Source organism: Aristolochia californica, unplaced genomic scaffold (genome assembly GCF_029961685.1).
Source record: "Aristolochia californica isolate CCGP_79_NKW_82.1479 unplaced genomic scaffold, dmAriCali1.0.hap1 SCAF_7, whole genome shotgun sequence".
In the NCBI taxonomy this organism is placed as follows: Eukaryota; Viridiplantae; Streptophyta; class Magnoliopsida; order Piperales; family Aristolochiaceae; genus Aristolochia; species Aristolochia californica.
In genome coordinates, this window is record NW_027182268.1 from 37,800,223 (window position 1) to 37,826,236 (window position 26,014).

General features: G+C 37.6%; 1 protein-coding gene across 3 annotated transcripts; it reads right to left on the reverse strand.

Moving 5' to 3' along the window:
• Positions 1-334: 334 nt before the first annotated feature.
• LOC137936246 (ATP-dependent DNA helicase homolog RECG, chloroplastic) lies at positions 335-25,515 on the reverse strand. 3 transcript variants are annotated; one of them, XM_068780817.1, is made up of 18 exons: positions 25,435-25,515; positions 19,966-20,075; positions 18,075-18,114; positions 17,846-17,981; positions 17,162-17,716; positions 16,924-17,036; positions 16,215-16,422; positions 15,360-15,523; positions 14,207-14,288; positions 6,930-7,019; positions 5,722-5,955; positions 4,284-4,355; positions 3,945-4,097; positions 3,714-3,857; positions 3,356-3,514; positions 3,074-3,157; positions 1,544-2,116; positions 335-799 (listed from the first exon to the last, which is right to left on the reverse strand). In XM_068780817.1, the coding sequence occupies exons 2-18, from the start codon at positions 20,060-20,062 to the stop codon at positions 707-709; spliced, it is 2,997 nt and encodes a 998-aa protein (XP_068636918.1). In that variant the 5' UTR covers positions 20,063-20,075; positions 25,435-25,515; the 3' UTR covers positions 335-706. The 3 variants fall into 3 exon arrangements, with proteins under 3 accessions (XP_068636918.1, XP_068636920.1, XP_068636919.1); XM_068780819.1 differs by having other exon boundaries at positions 18,075-18,157; positions 19,966-20,067; positions 25,435-25,502; XM_068780818.1 differs by lacking the exon at positions 25,435-25,515 and adding an exon at positions 18,307-18,417 and having other exon boundaries at positions 18,075-18,157; positions 19,966-20,047.
• Between the last annotated feature and the right edge of the window lie 499 nt (positions 25,516-26,014).

The window sequence follows — 26,014 nt, forward strand, 5'->3', positions numbered from 1 at the left end:
GAGTTATCGCCCAAAGGTCATGTTGTAATTATGAAACAAAGACATGGCCTAAATGAATGACCAATTTATTCTATTAGTACAAAAACGAGTTCAGATCTGTTGCTGGCCGTACCCACCAATCAGTTGCAAGTTTGAATGAGAAAAACAAATACTAGCATTGGTCTAATCACCTTGGACCATTAATCTTCTCTATGTAGTTGGATTGGACCTTTGGCCAACTACCACATGAGAGGTTTCTAAAACTAAGTCTTGGGTTCACATCTCACTATGATATTGGGTTCAATAAACCTAAAAAAAATTCTAGTCTATGGACCAAGCAAATCATATCCCTAAACAAAGAATAAAAGGACCTATTCAGGGGGAGAGTCCCCTTCACGCTCCTTGATCAAACAGGAACAGCCAAATCCAATCTCTCAAAAAACCTGATCTTATGTGCCATACAGCAGATGGGTCTCTGCACTCTAAGATTCAATATTGCTCAGGAATAGTAGGTCTATATATAGCTATAGATACAGAACATAAATATGTTTGGCTAACTTTATGCATCAACTACAACATGAGACTGAGTTCTTCCAAGGCGTTTTTATCTACACAAGTTACAGTTATAAACATTGCAAAAGCTGAATTGCCTCCGTCAAGGAAATAGAATTTATCTAAAGCTTCTGACCATCACTTTCTATATCAATGTAACAATGTAAGATGTGACTCAATCACCAAGTAGACAGAGAGGTTGTCGCATGCTGAGCTCTGCTTTCAGTTTTGGGAAGCTCTCCAGATCGCTCGAAGCGCTCAAAATTTTCTGCAGTTGTTACACCTCAAAATTATATTAAACATGTGGTTCAAACAGGATTGCAAGTGCATAATAAGCCATATAAATCTCTCTTGATTCCAAATTCAACTTCACAGAGAACATAAAACGTGGGGTCACTTGTCATAGTTAAATTCCATGAACACTTGAATACGAAGAACAGAGAAAATGTATGTCTTGAACCATCTCATGGTCATCGCACTTTAGAGCCTGTTCTCTAGATCCCTCGCATGCTGCCACCCCACACCCCGCCCCCCCCACCCACCCATATCAGCCAGATCCACATAACTCTTGAGTTTTCAGACCATATCATGCTTATAGTCTGCAATTTTATTATTCCTTAATGGGTGGCATATGACGATACTTTGATCCTCCTGAATTTTCTAAAACATCTAACCAAAGAGACCAAACCATAAGTTCATTATCGTTTTCTATTTTGTCAATGTTTCACTATAGTAATTTGACCTTAATGGGTTTCTAATGGGTGGCATATGACGATACTTTGATCCTCCTGAATTTTCTAAAACATCTAACCAAAGAGACCAAACCATAAGTTCATTATCGTTTTCTATTTTGTCAATGTTTCACTATAGCAATTTGACCTTAATGGATTTCTACAGCACAGTAAAATGCAACTTTAATATTTCAAATGGTTAAGAATGGTAATTCATCAAGTCTACCAGATGAAATCATCGATGCTTAGTATAAGAAACATCAAAGAGATTAGATCGTTACCAAGGCAGCCAGATGAGCTTCTTGCAGAATATTGCCATCAATCTCCAATCTAGCAATAGGAAATTCTGGAAGGTGTCCAGACTGCTTCTTACCAAGCAAGTTGCCTGGTCCACGGTGAAGAAGGTCAAAGTTTGCCAGGAAAAAACCATCAGATGAATTTTCAAGAACCTTCAACCGGTCTAGAGCCCCTGCAGTAGCTGCTACAAAGATGCATATGGATTTCCTTGTTCCCCGTCCAACTCGTCCTCTAAGCTGATGCAGTTGAGCTATCCCCAACCTCTCAGCATTCATGACAACCATCATTGAAGCGTCTGGAACATCCACTCCTATCTCAATCACCTGTGTTGAGAGTAGTATATTGGTATCTCCACACCGAAATTTTCGCAAGGCTTCTTCCTTCTCATCACTCTTCATACGGCCATGGAGGAGTCCACATTGGTATCCCTCAAATTTAGCTGATATTGATGAAAAATCTGTTGTGGCTGCATGAAGCTGGGGCAACTGCTCAGATTCTTCTATTATGGGGTACACAAGAAAAACCTTTCCTCCTGTTTGCAATTCATTATGCATCATCTGCAGACAAGAAATTCCTAAATGTTGCAAGCACAAAAGTGATATTACCTAATCAAATAATTATTTGTATCACATTTTCACATGTGTGAGCACCCTGATCCCATTGCCAGACATGACAATTCTGATATGCACATCTAAGGCCTCACATGACAAGTAAGGGGTAACATTCAAAACATGACAATGTTAATTACATTTCCAAAGAAATAAGTGTTTTTTTTTCAGGTAAGAAGGCCTGCATAGGAGTTTGAAACTCTTTAGTTCAGCCCATCATATACAATCTCAAATGGCTAAGAATTACCATCATGCATAAATGCATTGAAGAAGAATAGAAGAGCCCAACCTTTGGGAGACAGGTTTGGACTTCAAACTCAGTGAAGCCCAACAGCAACTATGCCACATCAGTAAGAGTTGTATCATAACCAGATGCAAATTCATGTGGTAACCTATATGACATATCTTCATCCCAATTCAAAAGAAATTCATGGATAAAGGCCAGAGAGAGAAGCTCAAATCCAAGAATCCATGAAAAGAAGAAAGGTGAAACACAACAAAGAGGATTGGATTAAAACTAGTACAACATAACACTCACTACAATGACAGAAACACATTCTATATGAGCTTCTCTCTTCAAAATAAGTAAGAGACGAAGATGTTTTTGTACATATTCTGATGATAAGAGAAAATTGAACGATTGACCCAAAATCATCCACATGTCTTTCAATCTTAGAGAGTAAATAAAGGTTTGAGCATTTGATATTGTTCTAAATAGAATGGGCACCAAGAGCTTAAAATATTTAAACCATCTTCTTCCAGGTTTAAAAATGTAAAGGAGAACAGAAATATGCAGTCATCAAAAAAAGGATCATGGAGACATATGAAAAGCATGACACCAAACCAAGTTTCCAACAAAAAGCTTTTGAGTACTAAAGAGGAGTGAAAAGAAACAAACATCTTCACCTCATACACCTTTTCCAAGCCAACCTCGTTTCCTACTAAGGTAAACGTTTCCACTGCCACTCTTCCAGGAGGCAAATCTGTTATCTACGAAGTCAAACAATTCACAAAAATAAAGAAACTGACTAGGAGCTGATTGACTAATAATAGCACACTATTTAAATTTAAAACTCTACAAGGACCCAAGCAGCAGGGACCGCATGAGATGGTAAGCATTAAATGTAATAGATTGATAAATACTATATAAATTTGATAAATAAAAAAGCACCTAGAATGTCCTTGTACCTGAGTTAAGGACATATCTCCATATAAAGCCAATGCAAGTGTCCTAGGAATAGGAGTTGCGGACATTGCAAGAACATGAGGGGCCATACAGGTCTTATCATCTGTTGAGCGATTCAAATTGGAATCAGACATTCTTATGTTTGATGGAATAGAATACAGCTGCAAAACAAGAGGCCCCATTCACTTCGTTAGTGTAGTTAATCTATCTTCTTCTTTTTTCTTTTTCTTTTTCTTTGAATAGAAACAAGATGAAAGTTACATCACTATATTCAAACATTTTTTTCTTGGGAGTCAAACCAGTCAAAATAAAAACGGCAATCTGAAGAAAGCCAAAAAGTTACCACTGCAAGTTATCAACCTTACTGTTAAACCTTCCTCTCTCGATCACACCAAATCGATGCTGCTCATCTACTACAGCAATGCGTAAAGCTGCAAACTCCACTCTCTCAGCTATAAGACTTTGGGTCCCAATGACCATAACTATATCCCCACATTGAAGGCCCTACAATAGCAATATTGTATTCAGCATTTTGACATGTATGTGAATGGGCATGTAACCAAAAGCAGAGGGAACACAGATAAAGCATGCCTCACGGATTAGCCGTGATTGCTTTGAAGAGGTTGACCCAGTTAGCAAAGCAATAGATGGTTTCAAATGGTCTTCCCCAAAATTCTCCAGCAAGGAAAGGATTAGCTCATAATGCTGGATAGCAAGTAGTTCAGTAGGAACCATAAAAGCAGCCTACAGGAGGGACCAAATAAAAAGAAAAGTTAAAAGAAAAGAAGAAAGAAAGGAAAATGGAGTTATATATATTTTTTCTTTTTATTGAGAAAGGTTATATATTTTTTTTGAGATGTTATATATCTATGTTTGCTAGAAAGGAATCTGCATGTCAAAATTATATAGAAAAGAGACTTTGTGAACTACCTGAAAACCCGCATCAATAACCTCCATACATGCCAAGAAAGCAACCACAGTCTTTCCACATCCAACATCTCCCTAAAGAGAAATGTACCAACCATTATAATGTAAGAAAAACTAGAAGGCAATCCAGATCTATTATCTTTACTTATAGAGAAGATGGATCTAGTTCCCTAAAAAACACTAGGATTACACATTATATAGTAGAATTGACTAAGACAATCTCAAAATTGAAGATCAGTAGCATATGAATTAAAGGATTATATCGGCTGAGACCATAATTGGAAGAAACAGGGACACAACCCTCTAATTATCGCAACATATAAGCTAATATAGAAAGCATGTTGTGAAAATTACTATTTCTACACTCAAAAACATAGTACTTCAATATCCTTCCTCTAATAGCGTTAAGATGCTCTGATTTACAGTTGCTGTTATTTGAGGAGCATTTGGCCAGAAGGAAGCAGCAGCAAAGGTTTAGCTCAAAGAAATTTGTAGTACCCAGATCACTTCCAAGATATATGACTAATATCAATTTGAGAAGCAGAGAAGATTGAACCTGGAATAGACTTTTACCGAGAGAAGACTGGCTACTTATTTGTGAAAGCAAGTTGTTTCATCCCTGAAAAGTATTAACTTGGTTGCCCCTTCCATTGGTTTCGTAAAATTCAATTTCTACAAGAGCCCCCATAGAAACCTAAATGCTTCTCGGTGTGATGGAGTTTTCAAGAAACACCCAAGGGGGCTCATCATCCTCAAATTATCCAGCACCTTGGTTTGAGCATAGGGTAAAGCCATAACATTATTAACTAAGCTAAAAGTCATATGCAAACATTTATAGCACTCTACTTCTGACAGAAGTGACTCTTTCAATCCGATTTTTTTATAAACTCTGGGCATGGAGCAGCTGTCTTTGGGAAGATTATGGACCTCTCAGCAAGCCTTCACATATGCTTGTCTCACAGTCCATAAACGATCAACTCAGAGGCAGATACAGAGACTCGTGACTTATGAGTGTGCATGGAGAAAGTGTTCTGTTCTTTTTTACCCAGAGAGTCTAGACTCCTAAAATACCTTTTTGCTTCATCTATATTTTTTTATATTTTTTCATTTTGCTTTATTTTTGGGAGACTATCCAAAAACTAACCTGGAAAAGTTTGACTTGGATCCATGGTGTCACTGTAGAGGGACCAAAACACCATGGATTATCCTCCCAGACAAACATAGAAATGTAACTTGAGAAAAATTTTACATTATCATTTTCAAAAAAAATGATAATATAGGCAAGTACAAGCCTACAGGTCTACCATAACCCTAAGAAACTAGAATCACTTCTTAGAACACAATGACAAATTGCAGGTTATTCTATCTACTGAAGTGAAATGTCAGCTTTTGCTTTTGTACTTAACAAATGAGGAATCATAATTAACAAATGATAATATACCTGTAAGAGTCTATTCATTGGTATTGGCCTCTTTAGATCCCATATAATTTCAGAAGTAGCATTTAACTGGCTAGAAGTAAGAGAAAATGGGAGAGACTTCAGCAGCTTCGTTGTGAGACTGGACCATTCATCCACAGGAACAGAATTTAGCTCATGTTTCCTATATCTCTCCAGTAAGGAATCCTTCTCAATCCGTGTCCCACAAGCATCAAGCATTTGAAACAATCGTGCCAGCTGCAAAAAACAAAAGCAGAAAGCAGACAAATAAGAACTCGAGAATTTCTTTTCTGTTGAAGGAAAAAGAATCTGGAGGCAAGTGCTCCATGGATGCCACCTTCTGATTCATTCTTCATCATTCTCAAAAAAAGTTTATAACCTATCCCACCATTGGCATAAATTTTTTATTCTCAAGCATTCCTATTGAACACTAATTCTTCACTCAGGTCCTGTGTCACTATGACTACCTTTGTCGTCAAGAGGCTTGATCAAGGTCACAAAGTTGGATGCCATCCCCTACACAGATAGGCCTGAGGCAGGTTTCCTACTCTAAAGGCACATTTGCCACCATCATAACTTTATCCCAAGTCCTTTAATATAGCGGCCATGAATGCTTTTCCTCTGTTTAATCAACCATTTTTCCCCCATTTTCATCCATCATTTGCCACCCATTTTCGGAACACTGAGAAAAAGTTCAGAATAAAATTGACTCAATTATTAAGTCATCCTTATTGATATAGCACCATCCGTGTTGTTTTGGACTTCCACTTTCTTAGTGGTAAAAGCCCCATCATTTGTGACTATAGGTGTGCTCCATATCTGAAGATAGTAGTCTATGTGCCAGATCAGGTGGCTATGAGCTTGGACAATCCCAGACTTAGTTGTTGGGAAAAGGCCACGCAACTATGGCCTGTCATTTTGAATTTGTCTGACCCAACTTCAACACGCTTCTTTCTGCTGGTGCTTTAAGCAATATTGACAGAAACACTACTTAAAGATGCACAGTTAGAATCAGTTGAATATATTCAAAACACCATGAAGAACTCTCTCATTTATGTTTCCTTCTATAGTGGCTAACAAAGAGATGTTATGCATTCAATCATTTTTTTCTCATCAGATATTGGTAAAACATATACTGCAAAGCTAAACAAGTACAGAATTAAATGAACAAAAACTATTTAAAGACTATCAAAGCCTTCTCAACCAAATACCTGAAGGTAGAAAAATTCATCAAATATGAAACGTTTTCGAGCCAAATCAGCTTCATGTAGAGTCAATGGCTTATGGATTCCCCAATAGGCCTACATTGAAATGTAAGGAAACTCAAAAATCAGTACAATACTTCATGCTATGGAATTGAACACCAAGAAACTTAAGTGAAAAAAATTAACTAAAGCTAGAATGCAGGATAAAGATTGTACATGTAAACTTCTTCTGTAAATAAATTTTAAAAAAAAATGTGAATGCATCAGACACATTTTCATGTTGCAGAGAAAGATAAAAACATAACAAGACAAGCTAATATAAAAAGTTAATGAGTATGTTGGTAGGATAGTTGGGAAAAGGCCTCCTAACTTCAGCTGGTCATTTTTTATGTACATGTACCCAACCTTAACATGGTACCAAAGTAGGATGTCTACATTGTTGGGCTTAGTTTGTGTTCTGTTTAGTATGTACCCCATTTTTATTTTCTACGTCTCAAGCCCATTATCCATTTGTGCAAGTCTGGACATGAGGGAGAATATTAGTGGGAAGAATCACACATAATTTAGTGTTAAGAAAAGTCATATGGTTATTAGTCGGAAAAGGCCTCTTGGCTTCGGCTAGTCATTTCGGGATGGACCTAAACCCAACTATAATAGAGTTCACAACTAAAATAACAAAGTATTCACAGCATGGTCAAGATTCCATTTCATATCATACAGTGCAGTAACAAACTCAAAGTTATGAGGTCAGAAGACAACAATTAACTGTTGGCCTCTACCTGAAATAGAGCAGTCAGTGCAACAAAAGTAAACTTTCTTTGAAATAGCGTGATATTCGATAAATGAAAAAGAGCCCAGCAAGAAGTAAACTTGAGTAAATAGATTACATAAGATGAGTAATCTTAAAAAGCAAATATCCAGACTTGACTTTGCCAAAATATCCAACAAAGCACTGGACGGGGCACACCTTCCTCATGATCATGGTGGGAAAAGAGTTCTTCTGGATTAAAATTGTCTTAAGATGAACTATGCATTGCAGGAGATCAGTCTGTGCTCCAGCGGTAGATGGGAAGACAACACTCTACTCAGCCTCTCACCAATGTCTCACTATCAAAACTGAGTCATCACTCGCCCGAATCCCAACCCACAACCCAGCACCACTCTCGAAGCCTCTGACTCTTCCATGTCCCTCCCTCCATCTGTTTCAAATTTAAACTTTTGACCTTCTAAACCATTCACCTACCCCCTTTCAACTTGACAAAGCTGACAGAAATAAAAAAAGTCTGACAACCTTGTCTCCCAACTTCAGCCTTCATCTTCCATCAGAACCTTTTGACCTGCCTCACAACCTTCCCAATGCTGTAACCACCCCCGATGGGCCCACACCTTTCCTCTGCCAGACCGACAGAAATTATACCTCATCAAACCCTCATAATCATTCCCCACCAACCCCTCAACCACCCCAGGATTTGTGTCAAGCAAGCCAGTGCTCACTGGACCATGCCCAGCAGCTTGACGTGGTCTCACTCAGCATGTGGCAACAAACTTTTTTCCCACCAAGACAAATCAGCCTCGTCCCATATCAAACCACCCACACCTCCCTCAAAAATACCCACCCATGTTTAACTGCCAGCATCCCAAATCAAACCCCAGAGATGACACACCCCTGCCATGACCCGTCATCCTGGCCAACACACAAACTACCATTCAGACTCCAAGTCTGGCCAACACACAAACTACCATTCAGACTCCAAGTCTGCAACTATTGCTGCTGCCAGCCGAAGAATTGCTGATGCCCCCCCAGCCTACTCTTCCCCCCTCTGTTGGATACGTATCAAAGAAGGAGAGGACAACCCAGAAGATTAACTCAAGGGGAAACCGATAACCCTTCTCAATTCCAAACTGATCCAGCCATAGGATGAGTTATATTCCCTCCACTAATGAAAGATCGCACAGGTCTGTTAGCGAATTGCAATCTGAAAGACACAGATATGATAAAGAAACTTGGCAGCAGATGATGGATTCAGCGAGGCTTATGGGCGTTGTTTATGGAGGTCAATTACCGGGAGATGACAAAGTTTCAAGAATTCCAAAATCCAATCAGAAATGATTATTATCGCATGGAACATGCACGGGATTGGCACTCAGAGAAAACGTGCCACAAATTTGTCATCTTCTTTATCATTCCAAGTCGTTCATTGTGATTCTTCAAGAAATCAAGTGTCAATGCATGACTGATGTGATCGCTCGGGATTTATGGCAGTGCACCATGCTTGAATAATGTGCAATTAATGCAATTGGGCACTCAGGAGGACTTCTAATTCTTTAGGACTCCGATTGCATTGACATTCTGGATGATAGTGCTGGAGTATTTTCCATTGGGTTACGGGATGTAAATGGTGCCTTGCTGGGATTTATGGCCCCACGCACTACCGGGAGAGAACTTTTCTGGGAGGAGCTGTTGGACCTCATTCAGTGTTGGAGGTACCCCTAGCTATTGGTGGGAACGAAAAAATTCCCTCCAGCAACCAGAATGTTCTCCTCAATGCGAGGATTTGCAGATTTTATTGGGAGTTGTGAGCTGGAAAAAATCTCCTTATCAGGCAAAACTTTCACCTGGTCAAACGGCCAGCAACAGCCTATCTTATCCAAGTTGGATCACTTCCTAGCAAATAATGATTGGCTGAGACTCTATGAGAATGTGACCAATAGAATATTGAATCGTGTTGGATTTGACTACCTTTTTCGGGAGATGGGGGCTGGCTCCATTCCGTTCTGAAACTTGTGGTTGACGGAAAAGGACTTCGATAACCTTCTTGTTGATTGGTGGTCAAACTTTTGTATTGTTGGTATTGTTCGTTGGTTCCTCCCTCAGAAACTCAAGCTTCTAGAGAGTAAGCTGAAACTTTGGTCCTAGGATCATCACTCAGTTAATGCAGAAAAGACCTCCCTCCTATCACAGATTGCTGAATTGGATGATACCGAAGAGTAAAGGTGCCTCTCTCCTACTGAGTTCTCCAGCCGTATTTCTCTTCAAAATAAACTTCAATCTATTATTTATTGTAAGAGAGTTCAATGGAAGCAGCAGGCATAGTTTAGGTGGTTGGCTGAGGGGGATGCTAATACCAAATTTTTCATGCCATCGCTTTGGCGAGGTGGAGGACTGACCAAATTACTTCATTATGCATCAATAATGAAGTAAAGGCAGATTAAGCCTCCATTACTAATGTTTTGCTTAGTTTCTAAGCAGACTTGTACTCAGAGGAATGCCTTGACAGACCTAAACTTTAATGCCTTCGATTTGCAATCATCTCCCCCACTATTGCCTCACTTCTTGAGCTGTCATTCTTTGTTAAAGAGATTGAGAATGCAGTTATGGGTTTGGCAAACGACCGTGCTCCTGGCCCCAACGGCTGCAACGGGGAATTCTACAAGAGAGGATGGTCGATAATTAAAAATGATGTGATTGCTATGGTTTAGAGCTTCTACCACAAAGGCAGAACTTTCTGAAGCACGGGTGCTTCTTTTCTTGCACTTGTCCCAAAAAAAGTAAACGTGGAGCACCCTAGGGACTTCCGACCTATTAATCTTATTTCCAACTCCTACAAGATCATTGCCAGATTGCTTGCTGACAAACTCAACGTCATTCTTCCTTTGGTTATTCATCATGGACAAGGCGCTTTTTTAAAAGGAAGAAACGTTCTGGACTCTGTCATGGCTGCCCATGAGCTTCTTGACCACTTCAAGAAATCTAATGCTCCTCAGATTGCTCTCAAGCTGGATCTTAAAAAGACTTTTGATAGAGTGAATTGGTTGTTGTTAGATGACAAAATGGGATTCAGATGTTGGTGGTTCTGGTTCAAGTGTTGTATCTCCTCCGCTTCCTACTCCCTCCTCCTAAATGGCACTACGTGTGGTTTTCTCAAAGGTACTAGAGAAATCAGGCAAGGTGATTATCTATCATTGTTGTTTTTCAACATAGTTGTTGAATTCTTATCTTCTTTGATCTACACGGTGAGAGATGCGGGATGGCTCTACCCAGTTAGCAACCAAGAGGCTTTTGATGTCCCTCTTCTCCAATTTGCTGATGACACCATCTTCTTTGGAGAAGGGACTCTTGAGCATAAGAAGATTAAAATTCTCCTTGGGTCTGTTTGAGATTACTTTCAGCCAAAAGATTAATTGGCAGAAAACTACTCTGATGGAATACAATATCAATTCAGAAGAGCCTCGGTCTATGGCAGATTACTAGGGATGCTCATTAACCTCCCCTCCCACCACTTATCTCGAGACCTCTCCTTGTTTGATTGTCATTCCAAAAAAACTTATGGTTTCTAAGAAGACTCATTACTTGGCGGAGAAGGTTGCTCTCTAAAGCATGTAGACTTATACTAAACTCTTGTATTGTTACGATTCCCAATTATTTCCTATCATTCATGACATGCCTTGCCTCTATACGCCAGTGTATTGAACGCATCAAGAAGCGATTTTGGTGGAGGGGTGCCAGATCTAATTTCAAGTACCATCTTGTGGGGTGGAGTGAAGTTTATCTTCCTAAATCTCGGGGAGGCTTAGAAATTCGCCTCACTAGAGACATGAACTAGGCGATGCTTAAAGTGGATAAGGAAATTTAACTCCACAAATTTGTGGAGAGCAATGGTTGCTACAAAGCTTCGGCTGGGAAACCGTTGGTGGACCTCGGATGGGAGGAGTCATTGCTTATCTCCGACCGAGAGATCTCTCTATCTTCTCCTCCCAACTTTCGGATCAACAATCTGCTATTATGTTGGAAAGAGCTTGAAAATTAATTTCTGGAATGAATGATGGAGCGGAGATGGGCCTCTAAAGGATTCATTTATCACTCTTCTGCAAATTACCAGCCATCATGAGATATTTATTGTTGAGGCTTGAGGTGCAAACGTGTGGAAGCTTCATTTCCATTTGGGTTTAAATGATGTGGAATCCCTTAATGCTTCCTACTTAATTGATGGCATTGAAGTGACTAAAATTCAAAGCAATTTGAAGGACAAGATGATTTGGAAGCTTGATAAGAGTGGTATGTTCTCGGTCTCCACAGCCTATAACCATATCAATGGTTGGACTTCCAGTTCTATGGAGCATGAGACTGCCATCGCATGGTGACTTACCACCCCCTGTAAAGCCAAATTCTTCTTGTGGTGTGCCTATCTCAAAAAAATCCTCATTGTTGATAATCTCTGAAGACACAGAAACTCCAACCTAAGCTTCCTTTGCCCGTTGTGTGGTATCGAGGAGGAATCGATTAGTCATCTCCTTCTCCATTGCTCCTTTGCTTGGCAGGTTTGGACCTCTCTACTCAGTCATATTGGGCTTAAGATGTGCACCCCTACAAATTTTACTACCATCCGTTGGATGTTGTTAGGAACCGCTATCCCTAAATAGGGTAAGATGTTGCTTTCAGCAAATGTTACGTTTACTCCTTGGTGCCTCTAGAAAGAGATGAATACAAGGAGATTTAACAGCAAATTTGGGATTGTTGAGGAGGTTACTTGCAGCATTATTGAGTTGTTTCTTTTTGGCTCCATATAAGAAAGGAATTTGAATCCTTAAAGGGCTCCTCTCTCCGCAACAACTGGCACGCCATTGCTTAGATGTCCATCCCCTCCAAGACTGCTACTCTACATGAATAGCAACCGCCTCGGTGTTATCGTATTCAAGTTGATTTGTATTTATGAATTATGATAAGGAGAGGGCATTATTGTAATTTCTTGTAGATTATAACTTAAAAGTCTATATATGTATAACGGGAGGAAATCGGGGGAATCGAAAACAAAAAAAACGATCTCTTGATATTACCTTCGTTCGAAGAAATTGATTGACACTCGGTTGGGTCTTCTTCAGCTCAATTTTGATAAAAGTTCTCTTAGAAACCCAAGAAAAACTAGTTTGGATCCGCAACTCAAAGGGTACTCCCCTCATCACTTACTCCAAACCTTGGGTATTGTTGACTCCACTCCAACCGAACTCTACACTCTTCTACAAGGCCTCATCATCTTCCGAGACCACCTTAGCAGCCGGGTGACTCCAAGGTGGTGGTGGTGGTGGTGCGCTTCGCATTCTTTTCCACCTTGGCGCAATTGGGATTTGTTTTATGAAATTATGGATATCATTCCTCTCATAGTTTGTAATTTATCTCACATTCCTAGATCAACAAATTCTTTTTGTTGATTTGCTTGTTAAACAGGGAACCTCCCTGTAATCCCTTGTTGCAAAGGATTGTTCCCCTAATTTGTATGCTTATCTGTTTTGTGTACTTATTGTTGTGAAGTTGGGTCCAAGGCCCATCCCAAAATGACTAGCCAACTTAGGAAACCTCTTTCCTAGTTAATAAATTCAAGATCTTTGTACTCACCAATCCATGAGGAACTATTCCTTAACACTCCCCCTCACGTGTAGGCCCTCTTTTGTGGCTCTACAAGTGGATAATTTACGTGTAGGCCCTCCTTTTGTGCTACAAGTAGATAATTTTAGGTGTAAGTCCTCTTTTGTGGCTCTACAAGTGGATAGTTTAGGTGTAGGCCCACATATGAGTACCTACTCTGATACCATGTGAAGTTAGGTCCAACGCTCATCCCAAAATGACTAGCCAACTTAGGAAACTTCTTTCCCACCTAATAAACTCAAGATCTTTGTACTCACTAATCCATGTGGGACTATTCCTTAACAGCTGCAATAAAATATCACCTTTCTCAAAAAAATGTAATCTTAAAAGCTTAATGCAGGTATGAATGAGGCAATTGGTAACATATGGTAAGGTTTTTCTAATAAATGCAATGACTTTCAGCAATAAATGATTATATGAGTAAGGAATCTAGAAAGGATTTTAAAAACTTTGAAAATCCAGAGTCACAGAACTGAAATGTATCTGATCATAATCCCATTTAAAACCAATTCATCCCAAATGTACTACTTTCTCAAACCAAAGGGAATGTATGAGTATGAAGAAAACAGATGTTATAATAGTTCATGATACATAGCATTCCCATAAGTAAAAGAAATATGAGGGGGGAAAACCCACATTTCAACAAAAGTTTTCATCACCAATGCAAATCTATTATTGAAAAGAACAGGTAAATTTTTTACTTAAAGAAAGAAAAAGTGCATGGCCCAAATGCCACTAGCCAGAAGTTGCATAATATCTGAAGAAGAGACTGCACAAATTACTTAGGAGCATAGGAAAATACCAAAGCAAAGAAGTAAGCAGCATGTAGAAATCTAGAATCATCAAACAGAGTTTCACTTACATCATACAGATTTGCTAAACCAAATTCTGCACGAATATCATCAGGAATGGGGTCAACATTAGCAGGCAACACTTTTAGGGCTCTGTATATAACCAAAGATATGTAAACATGAGCAGCATATAGCTCATATAGAGCAGAATTTGAGAGGATTCATGTTGACAACTCAAAATAGATAGGAAACAAGGTGATGATAACGGTGATGATGATAATGATGTAGAATAGGACAAAAGTAGATTGTACACATTTATTTCTTTGAGTATCAGTATCAGTTTCATCAGGAAGCTGACATCCACTTCCCAGCAAAGAAGGGCCACAGCCCCTTGTAAGCCTCACAGCATGCAACAGATAGAGGATTAGCAATTTCTCTTGGAACCATACACATAAAAACATAGATCTATCTTCACAGTATATGACAGACACCTATATCAATTATATGGCATGCAACAGTGGCAGATATAAAGTTGGAATAATCTTGATATACATTGATGAGCAGAGTGGCGACACTAAATTGACATAATCTGAGATATACATTGACAAGCAGTGGTAGAACAATTACATGAAAAATGGCTGTATATTATGCATGTATCTGTCCACACCAGTTAAGATATTAACTGTGACAATGATGACCCACCTATCTGTAATTCTTATTCGCTATTTCTATGGGTTAGTATGATCTGGTCCGTATTGATGATAAGAGATGCAACAACAACCTTGTCAGTCTATCAACCAAGTGACTTTCTATCTAAGCATGCCACTTATTGAGGTACAATGATAAAAAAGATTTATCTGTCATTAATTGATGTACAGATAGCAAGGGATTGGATGGAGGACAAGCATCATGTATCTATTCAATATTTGTATTGACACTAGATGTCAAAAAAGAAAATTCTAAACTTGCATCAAATTTTGCATTGTCAAAGTTCTATCTAACTTTGCGAGGCATCATTATATGAATTTCTGCGCTATCATGCTGCTTATTAGAAATGTAATAATGTTATTTTTCATTTTAAAAAAAGGTAACTATTGTCTAAAACCATAGGCCTTTAAAGGAAACTCATTCCAATGAACCAGGAGGATGTATGCTTTTCTAAGCCAAAAAGACTTGACAAGAATATGTGCAGAATGACCAGCAAAGAATGTCATGCAAGTTCACCTCAATATGATGTCCCTGAAAAAGCTTGGAGTCAAGCTCCCTTTGTAAGGGTATACTGGATATGGCCTGCCCTGTCCCTGCAAATTTGATTCTGCCTCCTCATCAAGCATGTCAATAGTGTATTCATTCATTTCATAGTGATCCTCCATCCGCATAGCTTTTACCTTAACCAGCATAAACAACATATCATATCGTTCCACGGAACAAGTAATTATGAATAGAAAGTCATGAGAAAGTATCATATTACAGAAAAGAATACCTCCCACGGAACAAGTAAAACAGTGTCAATAATACGAACCAACCACCTCAGCAGCCATAATTTCGAAACTATCTAGATAATAAGACCAAACCCTTGAAGCTCAGGTTTCTCCTCCCCCTCTTCCAGTATTCTTGTAACTTTTAATTAAATATTCACCATTTAAAAAAATAAGACCAACAAAATGAGGTTAAGATGGGCTCTAAACATCTATAATCTCAGTCATATACATTATTTTTAACAAATATAAAGTCAGTGCTTATTTCTGAGAGAGTTTTGGAACCCCTTCACACTTCAACATGATAATCAAATGCAAGGGAAGTTTTTAGCACTATCATATATAACAAGTCACAGAACAACTTGCTCATAGTAAAAATAAAAAATATGACAGATCCCTTAGATCTTGGAGGCAGCTCCTCTTATTCAACATTTTAATGTCCCAATCTCATCAAATCTTAACTACAACTTTTGTCAATTTTAAGATGTCCTGTCTTCAACTTACATTGCAAAGATTTTCCCTGCCTCTTATAAAAGAATGTAATAGGCTCAATAAAATAAAATATCTTCAGCTAACAAAATAGAGATAATCGTGGACCTACCTTACCACTAACATACACAAGATCCCCTTCCTTATGTTTTGACTCAAGACTCCGTAGAAATGGTAAGCATGTAAAGCGTGTACCACGGAAGTATTTCTTCAAATGTAAATATATAGTCCTCTCAATATCAGGAGCTTGTTCATCACTTGCAATCCCACATCCAACAACCACTTCCAAGAATGAGAAAGAAGAGCCAGCTTTAATCCCCCTAGGGAAACAACAGAGAACCAAATACAGATCTTTATCACAGAAAACCAAGAAATGGGCATTTACTTAGTCAATTCACATATGTTGCAAATATATTTCTATAGCAACAAAAATTACCAATGATATCCCCACTATTTCTATTGCCACCAAGTTTCCAGTGCCCCAATTATGGACCCCCCCCCCCCCCCCCCCCCCCCTTCAAACCACCCTCATTATCTCATTCATCTTCTATACTCGCAAATAGTTAATTTTTACAAGTATATGTCCATTTTTGGCATATTCTAACAATGACGCTAATAAAAAATTCACGACACATCCACTACCAAGAAAACCTTCATGGCCCTACGTTAACACATGTCTAATCTCTTCAGATAAACATAAGAATAAAAAATATTGAATTAGGTGAATGAGAAAATATTGAGAATATTAAGCTCCAGGTCAAGTGATGCAAACCCAGCAAGTCTCTAAAAACAAACATTTCATACTAGTGAATCTCCCTAACCTGGAAGATAAAACTTTCCCCATGAAGATCAAATAATGTCCATCCTCAATTGGACCCTGAGCATTTCTGAGATCAGCATATGTTCGAGGAAAATGGTGCAGCAATTTCCATAGCTAGAACCAAGCAAAAGAATGAGATCACAAACCTTCATCAGATTATTAAAATTGTATGGCTTTAATTTGTACCAGATAGGAATAAAGTAACTATTTTAGTAATTGTTATTGTTTTTCTTTCTTACTGTATGAAAGCCACTTTTATCAAGCTGTTGTCGGTGCCGGCTGCTTATTCCAGACACAGAATTGATTGGTGAATAAAAATTGAACTCATGAGATTCTGCAACTTGCGGTGATTTAGACACTGTTTCAATATCAGATTCCTTTCTACTGGGTGTGGCATCAGATTTTCCTCCAGCTTTCAAGCCCTTTGACAGAGAATCAATTGGCAAGACATACAACTTTTCTTCCTTAGATGAGGACAAATTTGCATTTTGAGGAGACAGGTCCAACAAGGACCACGATTCACTTACTTTATCTGGTTCTGTCCAAATCTTATCCATAGTACCAGGCAGATACCCTTTACAACTGCTACCAAGTAAAAGATCCACTTGTTCTGATTGTTCATCGTACAATTGGATAAGTGATGAATTACCTAAAATGATTGATGGGAATCTTCTACACTCCAATGAAATATCAAATTCATCAAACATTTCTTTAAGATCTGTACCGGCTTTTCTACGAACTCTTTCTTGCTCAATTAAGTCTTCCAAACTGCTGTATCCCATCAGAAGAGAGACCTGAAAGTCAGATAGGTCAGTTACACATTTCTTCTGAAAAGAAAATATGGGAAAGCCACACACTATAATAAAAAATCCAATAAAAGAGAAGACTATAAAAAGGCATTAAACAATAAAATAGCACTGCACCTTATTAAGCATCTCTGAGCGATCTGACATGCTTGCAATGCCATAGCTTATAACTTCATCCAACAGCTTTTTAGCAGAATTGTGACTTGAGCGATAGCACAACTTCCGAAGGTTGGAATGAAGAAAGCTACTAAACCTGTGGCAAAAGATATGATTTAATAGGGTTTTGGTTTTCTCATAGCTAATACTATATTAAACAGAGGATGGAGATTAAAAAAAGTCATTTTACCTCATATTTCTCCCAAAGGCATTCATATATCCTCTCTCAGCTTCAAAAGAAATTGCGCTAGTCAAGTTGGGCTTGTTGAAACCCTGAAGAAGTAACATAATACTATTCACTTACAAAATTCGGTTTTCTCATTTATTGCTCTAGCAAGTCTTATTAATATTTTAGATCAAAGGAACTCTTCAATAAAATATATATTTAGATCATTGAATTATTAATGAGGCCGAAATTTTACCAAGATTTGAGCTCTTAAGGGGAGTGAGCCCAGCCTTGAAAGCATGTTATGAGTCAGAAGAGTAACTTATGGTTGAGTTCTCAGGTGATTGAGCCTTTGCTTCCGAGCCAACTTAGGTATAGGATCCAATATTCAAAATAGAAACAATTACGTTTAGTTCTCGATATTCTAAATAAGCACTACGCAAATAAACCCAGAGTTGATACGTTGACAGAAGCAAGGTTACCAGTAGGGGTAAACTTGTAGTGTTGTATTAATGTATTAAAAAACTCTATTGTATTTTGTCTATCTTGTCATTCTTTATCTCTCTTTTTAATTTTTTTCAAGTAATGTCTAAAGTTTCTATCATCATTATCACCTGATTAGACTTATGTCTAGGTTTTGGTGACAGTTTCATGAACTCTTTTCCCTTCTGTTCTATCTTTGCTTTTCTCTCTCTTTGCCAAAACGAAATAAACAAAACTTGCAGGATTTAACCCTTTGGTTAATGTGATCTGGATTGAATCATATGACTCATAGCCTCATTTGATAAATCTGAAAGTCTTTTTCAAATATTAAACAAAATGGCTTAAAATGTAAGCTCAAAAGTTTCTAGCTATTTCCGTGACCAACTGACATTCCAACTACAATGAGAAACCTATATTTTTCATGCCAAAACCATGGAAACTTCTTAGCATTGGTTTAGCATGAAATTCCAAAATCTTGTTGGCAGCAAATCTTAAGACTCTTTGATTGTCATGTTCCTTTTAAAACAATTGAGGTTGTGATGTTTTGGCCTGTTCCTCCAAAGTGAAGAAGCTAAAATTATCATTTTGAGTAGATGGAGCTACTTATGCAGAAATTTGGATTCCATTTAAATATCCTACTGAAAGATAAACTTCAAAGTCAAACTGTACATGTTTACTGTGTTAGGATAGTTTTCCATTGTTCATCCATCATCAAACCTGAAAACTTGCAAAAAAACTCTTAACAAAGGCCCAAATTGATTTTTTTTTTTCAACTCATACACTGGTGGGTCACAAGGTTGCTCATACACTTCGTAACAAGAACAGCAAAGCATCCTTTCAGTTGTTATGGGATCTCTCGAGGCCACTTTACAGCTTCTCTACAAGCTTGCCATTCAAGAAAGAATGAACTGTTACCTAGCTTACTAAGCATTGATCCATTCATTCTCTTATCTTTTTTTTCAATTTTTTGGGAAATTGTCAGTCTCTTATCTTACTTTCAATTTTTCTGTCTGAACTCATTTCCTTTTTTATGCTAAGAATAGGATCTAATAATTTACCCCTTGGATTTTAATGAAGCATTCAAAAAATTTCACAGCCCTTTTTGCAGATGCTCCAATCTTCCCATTTACCAGTAATGACATATAGTTCTACCACTGATATCGACACATCTGTAGTCATACGAGGGAAGGAAAAAACTCCAGTGCAACAGAAGATTATGTGTAGCCTTAGAGAGAACTAAATTTGCATTCTAAAAAGTGCAGCAATTACATTACATGACATTCAATTCCAAAATCTTTACACATCAAAAGACATATGTTATCAGCAGTCTTCATTTTCCATAGCAAGCCAAAAAAATAAACACACAGAAAAGAAATAGAAAACAAAAAAAGCTTAAAAATCTGCAGCACAAAAAAAGATACTCATTTTATACCAGGCAAAAAGTCAAAACAGGAGCAGATCGCGCCATGCATGTGCTTGGATAAAAAAGTCCGTTGGTTGCATAGGATGGACTGAAGTTCCTGTGGCATAAAACCTGCAAAACTATATTGAGTAATTATTCAGGCAAACTACTCAAGGAACCAAAGCTTCTGAATGAAGCAAGTTTGGAGGCCATGATACTCATGACGTTTTCACTGAACTACATGATAAAGAAAGGAAGTTACCTTCTACAAAAGCAGGAGGCAATTATACAACGAATCTTCACTTAAAAAGGAAACTGCTAACTACACAAGTACTGAAGTAAATTTGTTCACCAGATAACCATCTAATTGGATTTATTTCTCGCTAACTTCGTTTTTTTTCAAGTATTTCTTTCCGTGTCTCTGCTCTTATGTGTGACAGTAACATGCTGACATATTATGCAAACAAAATTCCAACTTCTTAGATCCTCCATGTTTTGGTAACACATGTTTTGGTCTTTTTTGTTAATAGCCATGCTTAGACAGAATATATAACATGAGGATGTTTCCATTCAAATACACTTTAAGCATTGTACTTCGAGACAAGCTCTGGTGAATACTGGTAAATCTTGGAGAGTTGCTACTACTTGTCAAATCTAGTTACCATTACATTTAGCAATTGAATGATCCAAAGAACAAAAAAGACTAAAACGTTAAGAATTAACTCAATCTTGGAGTTAAGAAGTGTACGAACCATTTCAAGTGCAACAAGAAGCATCTTAGAAAGTAAGTTTGAACCAAAAGGAGACATCCACTGTTTCACTATAGGTGAATTTTGTGCTTTTCAACATAGCACTTGCAGGAAGCTATTGGCAGGCTCTTTCACAAATAATCGTCAGCAATTTACTTCTTCTTTTCTAAAGTGAATTTTATTCAAGTAAAAGCCAGAACAAAACAAAAAAAGGTAGCCTAGGGAAAGAGATATCCTGTAACAACGAGGGATAGGAGGGAGACTCCTTACTCTACCAAAGAGTCAGCTAGGGAATTAGCTGATCTCAGAACATGAGTCCAAGCAAATCAAAGGATTTAATAATATCAATAATTTCATGAAATGCTCTCAAATGGTCAACAATTAACTTCTAGCAACTCAGAATCAGCAAATGCTCAAAAAGCTATGTTGAAGAACAGGAATGGAAGAGTTTTACCTGACTCTCAAAACAAGAAGTCTCACAGAGCCAAAATTAATATGGTAGAGTCCAACAGGAGCCTCACAAAAGGAGTCTCACATAAGGGTTTCAATTTAAAGGTGTTTTAGTTATGTTAGTTTTCTATTGTTCAATTGTTCTAGTATTTATTTTTTGGTCTTTAACTTTGGGTGTAAGGGGGACATTGGTAGTTTAATTGTAATCTGATTCTACTTATTTCTTCTATTATAAATAGAAACTCAATGTACTTAGTTATAATCAAGTCAATGAATTATTCTTCTTTTCCATAAATTTAACATGATATGAAAGCAGGTTATATGAGTTGACTCGATCAACCCACAGAGACAATGGAGTGTTATTAGGTTTGATTTCAAGTTTTTAACTTTCATTCTTTAATATTTGATCAGTTAAAGTTTTCAGTTTTTTTGTGTCCGTTTATTTTTTATCCTCATTTTAGTCGGCCAATGTATGACCATCTTCAAGTTGCTTATCAGCAAAGATTAGACACTACTCCTCTGTGAGAGAAGCCTTTATGAAGGTCTCCTAGTTTTCCCTCTTCATAGCTCTTTCCTCCCAAATCTAGCATTGAAGATTGTCAGTGAGATAACCAAAGATGTCATGGTAGTCAAAATCAGGTTTTGAAGTCTTCTGGCTATTTAGATTATCTTTCTCATTATGATTACCACCTTCTTCCGTTCCACTACATTCATTGAATCCACATGCAATCTCATCATCTCCAATCAACATCACTTCTTCGGGATCATCGTCAACTTTAAACGGTTCGGAATTCTGTCTTGATTCTTTGTCCTCTCCTTTTGGCTTGGCATAGATCTCAATGAAGAAATTTGTGTCGTCATCTTCAATCAGGTGACTTACAGAGCCAGCCAAGTCTATGTCCACGATCATAGCTCCATTAAATTCCATCTGACCCGTATCAATTTCCTTGCCTTCCATGGAGTCTTATTATCAGTTTCCGAATCTAAGTATTTCTGGTTCGAGCAATGTTTCTAGATTGTATCAGGAGTATAAGTGTGATCCTTGGTGTCGGTCTAACTCCTAATCCTAATAGGAGTCCGATTCCTGGTGCTTCTCCATGAAAGTTCTAACCTCCCTAGGGTCGAGATTTGTCTGCCCTATCAAGATCGACTTCCAGAATGTAAATCCAAGGCACTGCATTGGCATTCCATTACCTAATCAAGATCTGCTTTATACAGCACGAGAAGACCCCGTGTGCGGCTTGTGTGTATCTTCAGGAACTCAGAACAACTCTCCATGATCAACCCACTCCTTCCTCTCACTGAAACCCACTATGATATTTTCCAGTTGCGGCTGCAAATCGACACCTATGTAACAAGAGAAGGATCCAACTATGAGAACAACAAGTAAAACAGCTCCAACGAACCTTGTGGTTCAGGCCTAAACCATCTCATGCCCCAATCTCAGCTATTGTGGTTCCCAATGGTAAGACCTGGCTTACTGCAATCATCTCCAGCTCCTTTGTGACGTTCCTAATATTGCTAGGGATCACCACACGTTGATGCTACCAACAAGATAACCTTTGTCACCCACCTCATGCTACAAAGAAAGATGGGTATAAGATATGACAACAAGCACTTGTTTTTATTGTTCTAGATAATGATGTTGTATTCAAAGGTGCTATCTTCTAGACTTTGTCGGACCGAAAAAGATTTGTACTTCAGCTTTCTCAGCAGATTAATCACATCAAGGTTTTTTTATTATTGTAAGTCTACATTAGCAAAGGTTCTTGCCAAGGAGCAACCTGAAGAATCTTATCCTGCACATTGACACGGAGAAAAATGGTGTTTGAGCTATGTTCAATTACTTTTCGAGTGAAGTTGTGGAAGCAAGACATAGGAGGTTAAGGAGCTGGTCAATCTAGATGAGGCAAAAGGTTTGATGATCGTCCTGAAGTACATGGAAGATGGAGACTTGCATACATGGGCCCTACCTGATATAAAAGCATTCAATATTGGACACAAAGAAGAGTGACTAACTTGTAAAGATAGTATTGTGCTGAGATGGAGCAATCCCGACTGCTACAAGTGTCTTATCGTTTTTAATTCAAAAGTCCTAGAGTTGAGTCTGAGACTTCAATACATGGTGGGCTCTGAGTATGGCCTCGATATAGGCTCCTTCTCTAGTATGTTATGTTATTATTAATAAAATTATATTTTAGCATGAGGGAGATCGCACGAGGCAATTTGGTTTGGGGACTCTTCTCTAGTGTTGGTTTGCTTGTATACATCAGTTTCATATCTTACACATTGTCAACTCTAAAAGATTTTTGTCACTCCCTAGAAATTCCTTTAAGGTGATACTTGGTCCAACTAGTTTGTTAAATTATTTCAGTTCTACCTTTACAGTCCTCTTCTTATTATCGTGGTGATTATTTTCTCTTCATTTCATCCCCCCCATATCCCTTTTACTCGGTTACCTTTTTCCTACCATCCTTTCTTTTTTTACTCTCATTTACCCTTTTGTTTTTAAGTCCATTGAGACTTTTTTATTGGTATCCTTAAGTAGGTTTTTATCGCTATCATTTGAATGACAAACATTACCCCTTTTAGAGATTATTATCACTATTTCGATTCTTTTTTATCACTCATATTTTTTTTTACTTTTTTAGAGTTTGTGTCTGGTTGAGTACTTATCCTTGGGACGCCTTAATAGAGGAGATAATTAGTACAGTTATATTTTTGTTTCAAGTTGGGATCACTACCATTACCTCCTAGCTTGAGGGGGAGAATAGAATGTGAAGTGTGAAGGATTCTACAAGCTAAATCAAACGTGGTCACTTTCATTACTCTATTGATTTGATTTTCTTTACTTATAAAAATTTAATTTGGAAGTTGAGTGTTACGATGGTTGAGCCTCCTTCTAATTTATTTTCTTTGTGTGTAAGAAATTTGTTTGAAAATTGAGTGTGACAATTATAGCCCCTCCTTCTAGATTTGAAGTATAGGTGTTGCTATCATTTGAGAAGAAGAAGTATAATTTTCCATGAAGAGTTCTACATGTTGTGGTAATCAAATTTTATATGACCAGAATATGAGAGTCAGGGGGAGTACAACATGAAGAATTTTTTCTTAAAGACCAACAATTTTTTTCATCACAAGCTAAAGTTATGAACTCCAGCTTGAGGGAGAGTATTTTTTTAAATGGATGAAAGAATCTTACATGACTTGTACAATAAAAAGTCTCATAGAACCAAAATTAATATAGTGGAATCTTACAAGAGTCTCACATAAGAATCTTATTTTAAAGGTATTTTAATTATGTTAATTTTTTTTATATTGAATTATTTTAGGACTTATCTTTTAGTATTTAACTTTAGGTGTAAACTGGGATCGGGGTAGTTTAATTGTAATTTAGTTCTACTTGTTTACTCTACTGAAAATAGAGGTTCATTGTACTCACTTATAATCAAGTCACTTAGTTATTGCTCTTTTCTAGAAATTCAACAAAGTTCCTCTTTAATAACCAAACCAGAGCAACCTTGGTAGATAGAAGAAGTAGTTACAGTAAAATGCTTAACAATCTCCACCTCTTCGATAAAAACAACTTGCGATTAAAAGATTGAAAACTATAACTACCAGCTGTCAACAATTAGCCCACCGAAAAGGTTACATTGCTTATGTCTATTTTACAGTTCAGCACTTAAATAGAACTCGGAGATGGATAGAATTCTAGGATGGTATGAGACATAATAAGTCAACATGTAGCAACTGCATAACTAGAAACAAGGAAAAATAATATATAACAAGCAGAACAAGTTAAAAAATATGAAGGACAAATTTGCCAGTGCCATCAACTGCATTATCATAAAAATCTGCTGTGCTAAACACTCGGGATGGCCTCTAGAACTAATGTGTACTTAAATGTCGCCAACAAAATAAAACTCTTGGCTATTCAGCAAGACCTTTTATATGAATTTGTGCAAAAAAAATGCGCTCGAACTAATGTATAAATTTTCCTAATTCAATCTCCGACTCCTGTTTGAAAGGAACGCAAACACATCACTCTTTCCCTGAATGTGAAATCCGAACATCGCCCTAAAGACCCGCACGAAATCATAATAAACAAGTGAAACAGAAAAGCGCCTCGCCAATCTCCAGCTCCCATGGCGATGAAAAACTTAAATGACAAGCGACAATCCTCCTATCTCTGAAAAATATAAAGTATCTCTCCTGAGGGAGAGGCAGCCAGGCAGGGACAGTAGAGTGAAATAAATAAGAGAAAATCGACTAAGCAGCTTCGATTGTAGGTTCCACTGACCTGTTAAGGAAGGAGAAATTCGAGCATCTAAACCGACCAAATGTTTTGCCGGGAAACGCTAGGAAGACCGAACGGGAGAAAGTGGAGGGAAACCGATGTGATTTTTATAGTTAGCATTTGGTAGACAGAGCCACAAGAGAGTCTACGGTGAGTCGTCACTCGATCCGGCGAGTCTGGCCCATAGGCCGATAGCCGAAAACAATTAACAGTGAAAAGGCCAAAACACTGAATTTGACTATGATGTGTACACAATTTTCCCTGACCAGAAATTTTCAGCAATTTGTTAAAGTCTAGGTAATTTTTATTTATCATTTAATATAAAAATTAAGAGAATTCATTAGGGTTTATCATCTAAATATAACAATTAATGATAAAAATAGTACGTGTTATGTTTATTTTAGTCTTAATAATTTAATTTAAATAATTTACCAAACAACCGTTACCCGTCGTAGTAAATAGGGACACACAAAAACACAACCAACAAATAACAAAATACCATGTGGTGGATATTTATAACACTAAAATCTTCTCACCACAAGGCAAGAGCATTTCATAGCACTTCAAACATATTCAACAATAT